The sequence below is a fragment of the Miniopterus schreibersii genome (assembly GCF_964146895.1).
Source record: "Miniopterus schreibersii genome assembly, chromosome: 7".
Classification (NCBI taxonomy): domain Eukaryota; kingdom Metazoa; phylum Chordata; class Mammalia; order Chiroptera; family Miniopteridae; genus Miniopterus; species Miniopterus schreibersii.
The window spans coordinates 31031557-31048060 of NC_138108.1; the positions used below are offsets into that span (position 1 = coordinate 31031557).

General features: G+C 36.0%; 2 protein-coding genes across 8 annotated transcripts in view; one reads left to right on the plus strand and one right to left on the minus strand.

The window, feature by feature from the left end:
- Positions 1-286, minus strand: part of PMS1 (PMS1 homolog 1, mismatch repair system component) — a 64171-nt gene extending 63885 nt beyond the window's left edge. For 3 of the 5 annotated variants that reach the window (XM_081142410.1, XM_081142413.1, XM_081142414.1), the window contains exon 1: positions 149-260. The gene's annotated coding sequence lies outside the window, so the exon portion shown is untranslated. Of the gene's footprint in view, positions 1-148 lie in introns of all 5 variants that reach the window. The other 2 variants (XM_081142411.1, XM_081142412.1) reach the window with 2 other exon arrangements.
- ORMDL1 (ORMDL sphingolipid biosynthesis regulator 1) lies at positions 253-14982 on the plus strand. 3 transcript variants are annotated; one of them, XM_081142418.1, is made up of 4 exons: positions 253-465; positions 2122-2302; positions 7703-7854; positions 13003-14982. In XM_081142418.1, exons 2-4 carry the CDS (start codon positions 2129-2131, stop codon positions 13136-13138), a joined length of 462 nt encoding a protein of 153 aa, XP_080998544.1. In that variant the 5' UTR covers positions 253-465; positions 2122-2128; the 3' UTR covers positions 13139-14982. The 3 variants fall into 3 exon arrangements, with proteins under 3 accessions (XP_080998544.1, XP_080998542.1, XP_080998543.1); XM_081142416.1 differs by having other exon boundaries at positions 372-515; XM_081142417.1 differs by having other exon boundaries at positions 372-469.
- Positions 14983-16504: the final 1522 nt, after the last annotated feature.

Below are 16504 nucleotides of genomic sequence, written 5' to 3' on the forward strand. Positions count from 1 at the left end.
GCCCGCCGGCCCCGCGCCCTCCGCTTCCCGCCCCCTAGTGGGGGGAGGGGCTCCACAGAGGCCAGCGGCGCCCGCACACCGACGAGGACTAGGGGGCCCCGAGCCTACGAGAACAGAAGCATGAATGCCATTAGCCACACGACACTACCTTCTTGCTCGCGCGACGTGGGCAATTACCATCCACTAGCCGACCAGGTAGCGTCCCGCCCGCAGCCCAGGGCCGGCCTCGCGGACGCCTGAGCAGCCCTCGGCGCGCGCGCAGCGGCGGAGCACTTAGTCCCGCCCCGCCTGAGGAGCGTGGGATTGGCACTGCACGCAGCCAATCCGCTGGCAGCGCGTTCGGCTCGGAACGCTTCCGCAAGCTCAGTTGCGCTGCTTTGGGGCTGACCACTGGCGTTCAACCGAGAGAAGCGAGAGTCGCCGCGGAGCTGGTCCTGGGCTGAGCCGGCCGCCCCGACTGTGGCGGTGGGTGAGTGGGCACGAACGGCCGCCGCGGCGTGCTGCTGCTTGCGGTGGTAAGGGGCTGCTGGCGGGCCGCAGTCGGCCTCAGGGAGAAGAATGGGTTCTGGCCGCTTCCGCGCGGTGCGGGCCAGGTGGCCCCGGGGGCTTGCACCCCGAATGTTTGTCTCGTGCCTCGGCCCTGACGGACGTGCGGCGCCGAGGAGGAGGGGCGGGCGGGGAGGAGCTGCGGGGGTAGCAGCGGCGGCTTCTGCTCAGCTTCCACTCCCCGGGCTCCGGCGTCGGGGGAGGCAGCGGGTGGGGCTGGCCGGCCAGGGACCCCTCCCCTCCGCCCTTACGGCGCCCTCGGGGTCTGAGCAGAGAGGCTTTGTCTGCCGGGGTCTCGGCGGACTCCCCGGGAAGGTTTACTGAACTGAGGGTAGGGTCAGTATCACACCACCTTTGCCTTCCAGCTCAGATGTCAATTTTAAGTGTCTTTCGAGCATTTTTTCCCCATATGGGAAGTGGGAAAGTGATCTTGAGTGGTGGTGTGTTTTGAGTATAACAACGTATTAAAATAATGTATGATACGTGGTGGGTGTTTAGATTAGAAACAATATTTGCACATGTAAATTTGAGACTTTCGCTTCGTTTTAGTGTAACCAATTGTCCTCGCTGCAAGCCTTGATGCCTTGGGTTCTTCCATAGATTTTAGGGGGGGAGGGGACATTGTACTCTGGAAACACTTGTTGGATGGGGTTATGAGAAATTCCTCACTCAGTGCAAACTCTGTAATAGAAAGGGTTTATATATTTTTAAATCAGAGCTTTTCGAAATAGAATCTGACTCTGTTTTTCCCCTCCAATCTCACTGGTCGGTTTTTACCGGGATGATAGGCATTCTTCAGAACAGTTTTATTTTGTTTAAGGGATTCTTAGACCCAAGCAATCATCATCATTAAAATAACTTGGAACTATTATCAGTTCTTCCTTTGGCGTTCAGCTTGAACTCAAAAGGAAAAAGAAAAAACCTAAAAAAGAAGGAAAAAAGCTGAGTTGACTAGAGTTAAAATATTCAGAAGAAAGAATGTTGTTTTGACCTAATTGTGTCACGAGATTGAGAAACAAACCTTATCCCTTGGCCATGTAAATTTTCCACTACCTTGTGTTCCTTCCAGGTTCAGTATTCAAAAGGAGTGATTTGAACTCTGACCACTCTTTTTTACATTAGATACGAGTCTGGCTACTTACAACAGACTGGCTGGGTCAGCTTTGCTTTCATTATATTTATTCCATTGATAAATTTAGCTCCTGAGTTTTCACTTTTCTCTCATGATATAAGAAAATGTAGATTTTCTCTTTCAGTTTGAGTTTTCCTGCCCATTATTTCATTTAGTAAAACCGTCATGCCAGAAGACAAGTTTTAGGAAAGGGATTTAAACTTTATTTTTTCAATGAGAACCATAAAAACAAGGCTTGTTTGTCTTACCAGAAAGTCAGATATTAAGAATTCTTCACTGCCTTTATCAGCATCTCTGCAAGTAGCATATTTTGGAGGGTGTGTTCTATTTCAGAACAACTAGGAAAAAATAACCCTAGTTAACACTTATTTTATCATGCAGAATTAGGAGTAGTTAGGTTTCCAGTTATGTCGGTGTTGATTCATTTCGTTGCTTTCCTACAGAGCAAACATGAATGTTGGAGTTGCCCACAGTGAGGTGAATCCAAATACCCGGGTAATGAATAGCCGGGGTATGTGGCTGACATATGCATTGGGAGTTGGCTTGCTTCACATAGTCTTACTCAGTATTCCCTTCTTCAGTGTTCCTGTTGCTTGGACCTTAACAAATGTTATACATAATTTGGTAAGAATTTCACTTATACTAAACACTTGAAATCTTAAGTTTTAATCATCAGGGACTAGGGGAGAATGGATGGGGAGTTACTGTTTAATGGGTACAGTTTCAGTTTTACAAGATGCAAAGAGTTCTGGAGATGGATGGTGGTGATGGTTGCGTAACAGTGTGAATGTATATCACTCAACTGTGCACTTAAAATATGGTTAATATGGTACATTTTATGGTAAGTGTATTTAAACACAATTTTTTAAAAAGCTTAAAGTTTCTTATAAAGAAAAACACATGACTTAGGTTTTTTAAACAATTTTATGAGCTATAATTCACATTTTACATTCACTTATTTAAAGTGTAAAATTGAGTAATTTTTAGTATTTATGACAATTTTGAAGAATTTAAGTCTGAAATGGGATTATATATTTTATCAAACTTTATATTTAAACATTGGGCCCTTTTTCTAAGTAAGACTTTTTTTCCTTCTATTGGTTTTCTAGAATCTAGAAAATAGGTCATTTTAGCAAAAGTTTCAAATACACTATAGTTCAGGCTACTACATTATATTGATTAACCAGAATACTTCAGAAGAAGTAATTTTGTTTTTTGGACTCTAATGAACATCTTTGGTTTCAGTCCTTGTTAAGTCTTTCTAAATTATATGCTTTCCTACTTCTGTATAGAAATTTTGAGCTTAATTATATTTTATATGATTCAGGATCTTATGGTGCCTTAGCTTCTTCATGTTGACTTATCACTTTTCTGTATTATATGACAGCTCTGCAAAGTATCAGAGATTTGATCAACTCTGCTGACCATATTATGCAACCTTAGAAATTGCCTGTTAAAGAAAAGTCACTGTTGGGTTTATTTTTTTAACAGTTTGTTAAAGTAGAGTGAAAGAAGAGAAATCCAGTTAATTGAGACTTTTAATTGAATTCAAATTAACTATGTTTGTTTAAACATGTTCAAAAAGTTAAGAACTTAGAATTAAGACAAAAATGTAGAAATAGATTTTTTTTAATTAATATTTTTTTAATTTCTTCTGGAGAGTATTTAAAGTTGACTGGAGAGGACAAGGGTGATGTGGTAGATATATGGCAATGTCCTTTTAGTCCGTTTTCAGTGATAGACTTTGGTAGGGTAAAACTGTTTTTAAATAGTAACTTCTCTGAAATATTTCTTGTTAATCCGATCCTTTTTATTGGAATTATTTTCCTTTGGCTTTCATGATACTGCTTTTTCCTATATATATTTCTGATGTTTTCTGTTTCCTCTTGCACTTCCTGCCCTCTCTTTCCAAGGTTCTTTTCTTCATCTCTTCTTATGCTATATATTCCAAGTTACTTCATCTTTCCATATTTTCAGTTTCTACCCGTAGAAGAATGATGCCCAAATTAATATTGCTAGATCACCTTGCACCTTAAACAAGTTCAGATTGAACCCATTCCTCATCTATTCCTTACCACCCACAATCAATTCCTCTGACTTTGTTCCTAATCTAAAGGCACCATCGTCTTTCCAGTAAGCCAAGCCAGATAGCTGAATGTCAGAGGAAAAGTGATTAATATAATGTATCATTCAAACTGAGATTGTATTGAGTGTAAAAAGAGCTATACTAATAGCTACTCCAAAAGAATAGTTGTAAATCAGGGCCGTCCACGCAAACTAGCAGATAACTCCTTTTCCTATATATTCCTTATTCATTTAGTCAAATACCTGTCTATTCTGTTTACTGTCTCAACTTAATCCCCGCTGGCATTGCTGTAATTCATGCACTTATTTTTTTGTCATTTACTCCAAAAGATCAGCAGTTTCAACCAGTGAGTTGCAAGAATTTTTAAAACATGCAATACCTGACTATTAAGTCGAGGGCACTGACCTTTTCCCTTACATTGTCAAGTAAATGACAACAGCTAACACAACAATAGCTGTCCAGTGTGAATGAATCAAAATTATACTTATTTTTTTTGTCAGATTGGCAAAAAGTATATTTTTTGGTGTGCTGCAGAATTTTAGTAATTAGTTTGTGTGCCATGAGATGAAAAAGGCTGAAAATTACTGCAGTAGATAAGTGGTTTCCTTGATACTCCTGAGCTCTCTTCCATTCCTGCTTGGTAGAGCGATAGTTTAAAAATGCATGTCTGCTCAAGTCACACTATTTAAATCCTTCATTGTTCCCTGTTACACTCATAGTAAAATGCTCAGTTTCTTGTGTGAGATACAAAACCAGTTGATAACTGTGGAGGAAAGGAAGGGAACTCAATTTTATCTCAGCCCATCTCCAAACACAAGCTATGTACTAACGATAATGCAAATCGTCTTGGTCTCACTTTTTTGCTTTGACTTAAGCTCTTCTATTTTAATACCCCTACCTTCTTCCTGCTCTGCCTGACTGATTTCTACTTGTTCAGGAAAACTCTACTCAAGTATCACCTCCTCTAGGAAGCTACAAAACTTTCATGCTGCTTTCTTGTATTTATGATAGTTTTATAATTAGCAATTTATCTTTTTTTTTTTTTAAAGTCTTTATTGAATTTGGAGGGAGGGAGAGAGAGGAAGGGGGGAGAGAGAGAAACATCAATGATGAGAGAGTCATTGATTGGCTGCCTCCTGCACAGTCCCTACGGTGGATAATCCCGTAACCCTTCTATGTGCCCTGACTGGGAATCGAACTGCTGTCTCCTGAATCTTAGACTGATGCTCAACTGCTGAGCTACATCGACCGGGCTATCTCCAAATACCTATTTGAATGTTTGCTGAATAAGTTAATCTATATTATGTAATTTTTCCTTCTCCAATGACATTTGTATTAAATATACTTTAGAAGTCATCTCACCCCCTCATGTTTTCAGTCTGGTTGACTGAGATTGAAGCACAGTACGTGGCAATGGAAAAGGATGGGAAGTTGACAACATATAGAGAAGCAAACTGCTGACTTACCAGTTCACCACACTAAAAACCTAACTAACCAGATATAGCTGTAGCAATTATATGACTCCAAATTTAAGTTTCTTTTGAAGATAGCCTACATTAAACCAATTAAAAGTGTGAAATACACGCTGAATGCTTTTAAATATAGAAAAGGAGACCTAATTGGTATCCCTGATTAGAAAAAATAGTCTTTGCGTTTCTGAAATCACAGTGGAAACCTGTAGTGATTGTTTTTCTTCAGTGCTACAGATCACCTTAGAGGTATTAACACTTTGCCAAATTTTTTGCCTAGCTTTTAAGGTGAATGAGAATTCTTCGCATTTTGTGTCAGTAAATATTTGTGAAGGGCTGACAATGAGTTACATTTTTTCCTAATTCTTTTGATGTGGGTATAAATCATCATCACTGAAATTTCATAGAAAAACTATTAAAAATAATGGAGTAGAAGATATATGGCCAGATAAAATTTTATTCCTTTTCATTAAAAAGGATATATAAAATAAACTGAATATTACATATATTCTAAATACTATATTACATATATTCTAGAACCAGGATTGTTGTTTCTTTGATAATTCTAACACATTACATGATCTAGAGTAGACTCAACTTTTTTGGGCCACATATTCCTGGGACTTTGAAAGCTTAAAATTTCTGTTTCATAGTTTCCTTTAAAATAGTTCACATAGTTTCCATGTGAAAATGTTTTTCCTTATGCTTACAGAACAAACATCCCTTGACTTAATATTTAATACTTGCTGTATGCAGGCCCTTGTTCCTGAGGTATTCAGGCTAATGGGAAAGCAAACATTATGTAAACAGCTCCATCACAGTATATGTATTGTGCTATAATAAAAGTATTAATAAAATTCAACCATGTAGATAGGAAGTTATTACTAGTGAGGAGGGCTTCACTAAAGAGTTGTCATTTGAGCTGGACGTTCAAGAATGAGATACTTCACAAGGTAGCATCAAGGCTTTTGCCTCAGCAGCAAGTAACCTTTTCCTCCTCTGCATTTTCTGAGTACCATGATTGTACAATTGCTGCCCTACATTCTAGTAGTTTACGCATCTTTTTCCCCCTTACCATCTCTTAGAGCAGGTGGGGAACGTCCGGCCCTCAGGCCATATACTGCCCACGAAATCATTTGGTCTGACCCTGCCAAGGCAACTGCAGGCTGGTCTCAAAATTCAAAAAATATAGGCACTTATTTCATAGCTAATTTTTAAGCTGATAATTTTGTGTGGCTCTCAAATGATGTTACAAATATCCAAATGGCTCTCATCAGAAAAAAGGTTCCTCATCCTTATCTTAGAAGATTGACATTTTTAAGGCCGCTTGTCTTCTTCAATTCCGTATATGCATGCATGTCCTGTGTCCCATACATTTAAACCACTTATTAAATGTATATTGAGTTAAATCCAAGTGAACATGAGTCTGTTAATGTATAGCTTAGCTGCTATTGCAGCTAAACAACTTTTGAGTTGCCTAATGGAATAAAGAAGTAGATAGACTAAGCTTTGAAAATAAGGGCTCCCAACCTCTACTAATAATGTAAAATTTCAAATCACTAATTTTTGTTTTCCCCCCATATATTTGTTAAAAGTAGAAGTAGAAAAAATGGCATCACATCATGAGTTCTAGTGGGAAAACTGTTTCATGATAATATTTAGGTTTTATTGTTAACAGTTTCTCAGACATTTATCCTGCAATAAAGCATTACCTATCAATCTAAATAGTATCATAATCTCAAGGAAAACAAATCTAGTATACATTGTTTTTTCCCTAATTAACCACAAACTTAGATGTTTAAACATATCACTGAACAGATTGGCTTTTAGTAATTTTTTTTTTTTTAATTTTTAAAAACTAACTTCAAAACAGACACTGTTGAGGTACAGTTGTAACTTTAAAAGCAAATTGAATTAAATATTATGCCTGTTACATCTTTGTTGCTTTGGAAGAGAACTATTGAGACAAAGACAATCCTAATTAAATATTTTCAAAGCCATTTTTCCCAATACAGAGATTTTATTTTATTATTATTATTTACTAACTTGTATTTTTTATATTCTATAAGTATTATCAGATTTACTAATATGACACTAAACTTTTCCTACACATTGGGGAAAAGGTAACCCTATTTCCTAGTAGGAAAAGTGTTAGAAAAATCTAAACATAATGATGTGACCCTGATGTTACTTTTTGTTTATTTTCAATTTAATACAAGATGAATGAAGGTTGCTATTGGTTGAATTTTCACTGGTTTTTACCAAATAATATCTATATGCCTCTGGAAGTTTTATTGTACTATGAGGAAACTGGCCACAGCTTTCACAATAATATGAAAGCTTAAAACTTGAGCTGTAAAATAAATCATAGACTTTGTCACAAATAGTCTGGAACTATCCTAATGCTTAACTGACAAATACGAGTTTTGTATTTGATGTTGATTATATACTCCCTTGTTTGTTTTCCAGGGGATGTATGTATTTTTGCATGCTGTAAAAGGGACACCTTTTGAAACTCCTGACCAGGGTAAAGCAAGGCTCCTAACTCATTGGGAACAACTGGACTATGGAGTACAATTTACATCTTCACGGAAGTTTTTCACAATTTCTCCAATAATTCTGTAAGTGGTGGAAATTTTTAGGTATGAGGAGGATTGGATGGGAGGCAGCTATTGTTTTATTAGATTGAATTTGAATTAGAAATAATATTTTGTTAAAAATCTCTTTTCAGTAAATAGCTACCTCAGATAGAGGATAAAATACAGGCAAAATCTTTAATAAGCTGGTAATAAACCAGTTTTTACTTTAGTAACATGGAGACAACATTACATGCTCTTCAGTACACCTAGACATTCTAGGATATACAGGTCAAATATATTCTAGTTCACGTTCATAAGTTGCCTATGAGAAAACTATTTATTTATATTCCACTGTTATTTATATTCCACTATCAGCTTGATCTCTCTAAACAAGGATTTGGATAATTTCAGACAAATTTTATTCACCACCTGCTCCATTTGGATGTTCAGACTCCTTGGGAGAGAAAGTATGGTTTTGAGCAGTGATTTTCAACCTTTTTCATCTCATGGCAAACATGATTACTAAAATTTTGCGGCACACCAAAAAATATTGTATTTTTTGCCAGTCTGACAAAGAAAAAAGGTACAATTTTGATTCATTCACACTGGGCAGCTTTTTTGCTGGCTGTTGTCATTTTTTTATTTGATAATTAAGGGAAAAGAGGTCAGTGCCCCTGACTAAATAGTCAGGTGTTGCATGTTTTACAGATTCTTATAGCACACCAGTTGAAAATCACTGGTTTAGAGAAAAGAGAGGTTAGGCTTTTATTTATAGGACAGACCTGGATTGAATCCTCAATCACTCAGCCAGTTTGGTTTGCTCATAAATAAAATTCTAGCCTGTGGCACCTACCATAAGAAATAAAGGATATAACATTTATTTGTAAGCATTTAACCTTGTATCTAGTATTTAATTTTCTATTACCTGACACTCAGGGACCTCCACAAAATGGTTCCTACCTTTTTTTTTCTATGTTCATATACACCCAACTCCCACCTTGTCAAGCTCTTCTTAGCAGCTTTTCTTAAATACTGCATGTGTAGTCCTATTTCTATGCCTTTGTTCAAATCACTTTACCTGAAATTGCCCCCTCCTTTCCTAATTTATGTCTTTCTTTCAAGATTTAAATTCTGTTGCCTCAGTGAGGTCTTTTCCTGAGCACCCAACCTTCAATGATAAGGCTCTGCTTTGAACTCCCATAGTAGTTACCTACTCTTATTTATGCCGCTTTATATTATTTCTTTGTTATTATAAATGTTTTATTTTATTCAAAGAATTTGTAAGTGCATAAATTGCTTTGAATTCCACACATTATAGTTGCTTACATGTAATACATGTTTCACATATATCTTAATCAAATACTCTGTACCACGTAGCTTATACATAATATATCCACAGTGGAATAAGTGGAGTGTGGAGTAGCTGGAAAGACTTCTTGGAGGCATTATAAAATATTTCTTAAACTGGGACTTAAGGGAGGTTAGGTTTTGGATAGATGTTCAAGTAAAGGAAGGCATTTTCAAATGAAGAGAATAAACATCATAAAATGCTGGGTTTCTTTCTTGTATTCTTATAGCACTTAGAGGAAATTTTAAAGTTATTTTAAACAAAACAGTTGTCAAAAGAAAAATGATTTGTATAATCTAACAAAGATAAATGCAGTAACAAGAATAATGGTTATTCAAACAGCCTTAAATATGTATTTAACTGTACTGCTGCTTTCTACCTATGTGACTTGGCCATTTTCTTGAAAGCCTGTTTCCACATCTCTAAAGTGTTGATTGCATTATAATACATGTATAAAGCCTACTATCTGATGAATTTTCAGTAAGACTATCAGAAAAAAGGCCAATTGAGATGTACCTGTGTACAACATCTGTATTTCTTTTTTTTTTTTTTTAATTGAATTTATTGGGGTGTCATTGGTTAATAAAATTATATAGGCTTCAGGTATACAATTCTATAATACATCATCTGTATATTGTATAGTGTGTTCACTACCCAGTCAAGTCTCCTTCCATCACCATTTATCCCCACTATACCCTCTTCTATCTCCCCCCACCCCCCTTCCCTTCCCTCTGGTAATCACCATGCTGTCATCTGTGTCTATGAGGTTTTGTTTTTGTTTTTTGGGTTTGTTTTGCTTACTCTCTTCACCTTTTTACCCAGCCTGCAACCCCCTTCCCCTTATAGCTGTCAATCTGTTCTCTATCTATGAGTCTGTTTCTATTTTGTTAGTTAATTTTGTTCATTAGATTCCACATATGAGTGAAATCATATGGTACTTGTTTTTTTCTAACTGGCTTATTTCACTTGGCATAATACTCTCTAGGCCTATCCATGCTATTGCAAAGAGTAAGATTTCCCCCTTTTTTTATGGCCGAGTATTCCATTGTGTAAATGTACCACAGGTTTTTTTATCCACTCATCTACTGATGGACACTTGGGCTGCTTTCACATCTTGACTATTGTAAATAATGCTTCAGTAAACATAGGGGTGCATATGTTCTTTCAAATTAGTGTTTTGGGTTTCTTCGGATATATTCTCAAAAGTGGAATCGCTGGGTTATAAGGTAGTTCTATTTTTAATATATTGCGGAAACTCCATAGTGTTTTCCACGGTGGCTTCATCGTCTGCATTCCCACCAACAGTGCATGTGGGTTCCCTTTTCTCCACATCCTCGTCAGCAACTGTGATTTGTTGATTTATTGATGATCGCGATTCTGACAGGTGTGAGGTGATATCTCATTGTGATTTTAATTTGCATTTCTCTGATGGTTAGTGACATTGAGCATCTTTTCATATGTCTATTGGCCATCTGTATGTCCTCTGGAGAAGTGTCTATTCAGGTTCTTTGCCCATTTTTTAAATCAGATTGTTTGTTTTCTTGGTATTGAGTTCTATAAATTCTTTGTAAATTTTGGATATTATGCCTCCCTCCCCCCCCCATCAGATGTATCATTGGCGAATATGTTTCTCATTTAGTGGGTTTTCTTTTCATTTTGTTGATGGTTTCTTTTGCTGTGCAAAAACTTTAGTTTGCTCTAGTCCCAATTGTTTCTTTTTTCTTTATTTTCCCTTGCCCGGGGCAATATATCAGGAAAAATATTGCTATGAGTAATGTCCGAGATTTTTACCACCAGTGTTTTCTTCTAGGATTTTTCTGGTTTTGAATCTACTAACATTTAAGCCTTTAGTCCATATTTCTAAAAATGATTTCAAGTATTCTGTAATTAAATTCCTTACATAACTGAAGAAGCAGCATTAAAACCAGCTATATAGCATTGATACTTTTCAGAGTGCTTTCATGTTTTTTTGTTTGACTCATTATTTGCCAAGTAGTTGGGATGTGCAGCATTATCCCAGATTTTTAGATAAAGAAACAGTCTTAGGTGCATTACCTTGCTCCAGATCTTGTAGGTAGTTGGAGTCAAAAACCCAGATGAAACCAAAAACTTCTAATTTCTAGTACAGGTCTCTTTCCAGTATATCCTTTGGCAAATAAACACTGTTACACTGATTCCCACCTGGTTTTGCATCTCCTTGGAAGTTTGTCTAGTTCTTTTTAATAAGTCAAGTAATTTTTATATTGTCTACACACACAATTAGTTTTCATTAAAAGATATAAAGGGGACGTATGCTACGGTACGATGAGAAGCCATTCTAAGAAGATTCATTATTTCCAACATAACAGATTATAGATTTAACTTATAATGCTGATGGGAAATCAAATAAGTTTACTAAATGCAAGTGGTATCCTATTTTGTTCATTGAGTGGAGTAAAAAAGCAGTGTTCAAGTATATGAAAGCAGGAAGAAGGGGTTTAAAGTAAAGATTAAAGAATATGGATTATTTTCAAAGAATTTTCTCACTATATAGTTAGTAAAGTAAGTTCAAGATGATAGAATTTCTCAATTTAGATGGTTCTGAAAATGGTGTGTAAAGCTCTCTGATATAGTTAGTCTGATATTTTTAGTTTTTGCCTTTTAAACCATATCTAAACACTTATCTCCCCTTATGAGAAACTACTGACAGTACTTAGCAGAAAAGCTATAAGAATACTTTCCTATGTCTCTAAAAATATGAATTAAACAATATACTCATATGCAAACTAACTTCTTAGTTATGATATTTTATTCTTTAAATCCTGTCTATATTAGGATACTCTTCTTAGGGGCCAGATGATGTATCTGTACTCTGATATACCCCTTGGGTAAAACTAGACATTCTGACTCAATGGTTTATGGCCTTACAGTTGGGTTAGTCTTGTTGAAACAAATTTTCAGATGTTGGGTGTCTTTGAATATGTATGTGTGTTCAGTTATAGCAAAACAACTGGAATTTTACAACAGTGTCTTTCAAGTTTCCTGTTAAACTGGTTATAGACCTGTTCATCTACCTTATGGAAATGAGAACATCAAAAGGGCAATCAAGAATTTTTCTTTCAAAGATACTAATTGTACTAATGCCCTAACCTCATTTTTCGCAACTGTACAACAGTGGTTCTTAATCTTTTGGTGGGTCACAAAACCCTTAGAGAATATGATGTATACTTTGGATCTGGATCTTCTCTTCAGAAACACACACACATAAATACAAAACTACACCTGAAATTTCAGGGAGCATATGAACCCTAGCTTGAAAGCCTGCTGTAAAGGATACTAAGTAGCAAACATATTCTATTAAATGCATTTAACATAATTGTAGAAGTACAAAATGTGCATATATGCCTCCATTAAAATATTTAAATTCTAAATAAAATTAATTTAGGTCCCCAAATTAAAAAATTTCCCCTTGTTTTAGTGCTTAAAAATGGTTCTGCCTTGCCGTAGCTGGTTTGGCTTAGTGGTTAGAGAGTATGGGTCTTTAGTCTGAAGGGTCTAGGGTTCGATTCAGTAAAGGGCACATACCTGGGTTGCATGCTCAGTCTTTGGCCCTGTTGGGGCTAATGCAGGAGCCAACCAATCGATGTGTCTCTCACATCAGTGTTTCTCCCTCTTCCCCCTCCCTTCCCCCCACTCTGAAAAGCAATGGAAAAAATATCCTTGTATGAGGATTATAAAAAAACGTAGTTCTGCCTCTAGGTATCTATGTTTCAATGGCCTTTTTTCTACCTTTAAAATTTTAAAATATTATAAGTAACTTTATTTTTAGATCTTATATATATTCTTAACTTTTATTTCTACAGATATTTTCTGGCAAGTTTCTATACGAAGTATGATCCAACTCACTTCATCCTAAACACAGCTTCTCTCCTGAGTGTGCTCATTCCCAAAATGCCACAGCTACATGGTGTTCGGATTTTTGGAATTAACAAGTATTGAAAAGTTTTAAAACTGAAGAAAAAATTTTTACAGCTACTGAGTTTCCTGTAAGGAAGGAGTGGTTAGTAAACTGCACTGTTTCTATGATAGTATGAAATGAGAAGTATTTATATTGGAGAGCCTATTGCTGGTTCCTCGTATACTGTTTTGAAGTGCAGAGTTTTACTAGAGGATGCCTGTGTTTAATGCATCTGGTACATTTCTGAAGAGAGGCTTTATAGGTATGCTGGGCAGGCCCAGCTTATAAGTTAAATGGCTATAAAGTGAGGGTGTACTAGATAAATCAAGGAAATGAGAGATTTATAAGAAACTAAGACTAGCTTAGTTTATAATGAATGGGCATTATGTTAAGAGAAAAAACTTTCCAATCATTCAGTCATGGTCAGTTTAAGCTGACTTAACATGTAAACCAAAATCATCTCTTTACAAGTTTACTGTAGATTGTTTTTGTTACCATACATACTCCTCTTGTGCTGTATAAGAGGATATATACTTTCTTGTTTATACAAGCCAATTCCTACCTTATGAGTGTGCTTTTTTTTTTTTTTCATTTTGCTGGCTCAACATTGTGTGTTGATGGATGAGATCATTTTTACATTTATTAAGTTACTGAGTTCATGAAGGTCCATGTTCATGACTGATTGGTGATAGAAGATAGGCATCTTACAAATAGCCTCTGAGTAAGCCTTCTAATTTTGAAACAAAGTGGGTTTTGCTGCCTTTGCAGACACAAGGCTGCTAAACCAATTAAGAAAATAATTTATTTCACACAGTTAAAGTATATGATAATTTAAAAGTCTATGCTTATTTGATTGAGCAATCTAATTATTTAAGTCAGTCGTTCTTTAGAAAAGGAAATATAAAATGGACAATTATATAGCCAACTTGTGGTTTGGCAGCAACTGCTTCTCTAGCAATAGTGCCAAAATAAATAATGGAGTCTTTTTTAGTAGGTCTGCAGTAAAAGATAATATTATATTTTCTTAGTCCTTTCGCCCTCAATCCCCATACTTTCCCAATAATATTTGGACTTTCAATACATGAGTCTTCATGTAGATAACCCAATATGGTAACTATTTCTAAAGTAGCAGCCATACTGAATTCTTGTAACTTAGAGGAGCTTCCTATAGTTGCTGAAATTAATTGCAAGAAATAACTATATACAACTTTGAAAAGTAAATATTCCCAAAAAACAAAGTTCTGATACATGATGAAACTGAAAAACCTAGTAACATTTGTAAACAAAATTGAATGAAAAGCATTATAGCATCAACTTAAAAATCAGTTTGTTTCGATAAACTGACTTTTGGGGATAATGATCAATGTTTTATATTTCAAAAGTACTGACTTTAGAAATCAGTTGTATGATAATGCCTTTGTATATTTGTCTTTTCCCATGTATTTTTAAATAACGAGTAACCTACACTTCAATAAAATTTTTCTTTGGTATAGGACTATTGCAGAATCTCTAAAATTTAGTCATCAATGTTATACTTTATTTTTCAAGGGTTATTTTAAGCAACTGAATTTGTAAAAAATTAAGGTAGTTAAAAATATTCCTTTGTTTTCCTTCATTATTAAAGTTTATCTCAAAAGGCTTACATTCTTTTTTTGCACATACTTCAGAGAGAGAAATCTGGCTCTAATCCAGGCCTTCTGCTATTTTTCCCACTTTCGCACTTCAGTGTTTTAAAAATATTTATTCTGTAAATATTTGAGGGCCCGCTTTGTTGTAGGTATTGTTTCAGATGTTGTGGATACAGTTTATAAACAAGACAAACCAAGTTCTTTCTCTTATGTGCTTACAGTCAAGTTAGAGAATAGATAATAAACGAGTAAATACATATTATTTCATGTAGTAATAAATGCCATGGTGGGGGGACAGGTGATGGAGCAAGTGAAAGGCAGGGGAGCCCGCCTCAAAAGGGACTTCCTTATAGATCCTAACTAAGGTGACCTTACTGATGGACATAGATCTGGGAAAAGAGGCCTTCCAGCATAGGTAATGATAGATAGTAAGGCAGGAATATTAGGGTGATGTGCCTGAGGAAAAAAAGACAGCCACTGAGGCTAGAAAGGAGCATTAAGGGGATGAGAATGGTAGTAAATGAAGTCAGAGAAGTAGGTAGAGTTCAGATTATAGGGCTTTATAGACCAAGGTAATGAGCAAATTTTATGCTAACAAAGCCATTGGAGAGTTTTACGCAGATTAAAGGGATACACACACACACACGTGTGTGTGTGTGTGTATATTAGGGCTAATGTTGAGAATAAATTGTAAAGGAATAGGAAGCAGGAAGAATAGTTAGGAAACTACTGCAGGCAGAAAGTGGCTGAGACTAGGGAAATGGCCAATGAAGTGGTGAGAAGTAGTTGAATTTCGGCTGTACTTTGCAAGTACAGCTCACACGACACTGATGTATTGAATGCAGGATGGAAGGAGGAAACTAAAATAACTCCTAGTTTTTTGGCTTTCACACCTAGGTGAGTAACTGTGTTAAATATGGAAACTGTTCCCAATTTCATAAGTTGGTATAGTTTAATGTAAAAAAAAACAACAAAACTTTTAAAAGCAATCTTTAATGGCTATTATTTGGAACAAAATCATTGTTCCAAATAATAGTTATGCTATAATTCCTCCTAATTTCAAGTAAAGAGATATAATGGCAATTTCTAAATAGGCATGAGTTCAGAAATGCCACTAATTTTAGCATTCATTGGTGAATCATTCCTGCAGCAATTATTAATGTGAAGTTCTAGTAGTGGCTTTCTGTGTGGTTTTTTTTTGTTTTTCTTACTCCTTGTACATTTATTTATTGAAATTCTTCTGTAAGGAAGATTTTTTCCCTTTTCAATTATTCATTTTATGGAGTCATGGATATTTTATTCTTTGGTTTATAATCCATTATTACCATGATTAATTTGTTGCTCAAATTGTCCTCCAGCTTTGGCCATTGGGAGCCAAAGTTCCCAATATAACTTTCCAATTTGGCTTCTATGTCCTTTTGACCTGCCTGTTCTTTTTTTTTTTTTTTTTTAAACATAGAACTATATTTTTAGGGTTATGGCACTATTATTTATTGAACTATAGAGATCCTAAGGGGCATAACAATATCTCCTTCACTAATATCTGTGTGAATTAGCTTTATAGAGCTGTATGACGCTAAGAATTGGAAAAGACCGTAGAGGCTATGGAATTTAACTCCCTACCTTGCCTTGAACTTTCATTAGCCATCATGCTGCCATTCAGTTCTGTGTTAGTGCTAATAAAGGACTTACAACTTTAAAGTCTGTATTTTTGTAATGGAATTTATAATTTGTTTACACTGAGCTATAATCTAATCCTTATTCTGTATATAACTATAT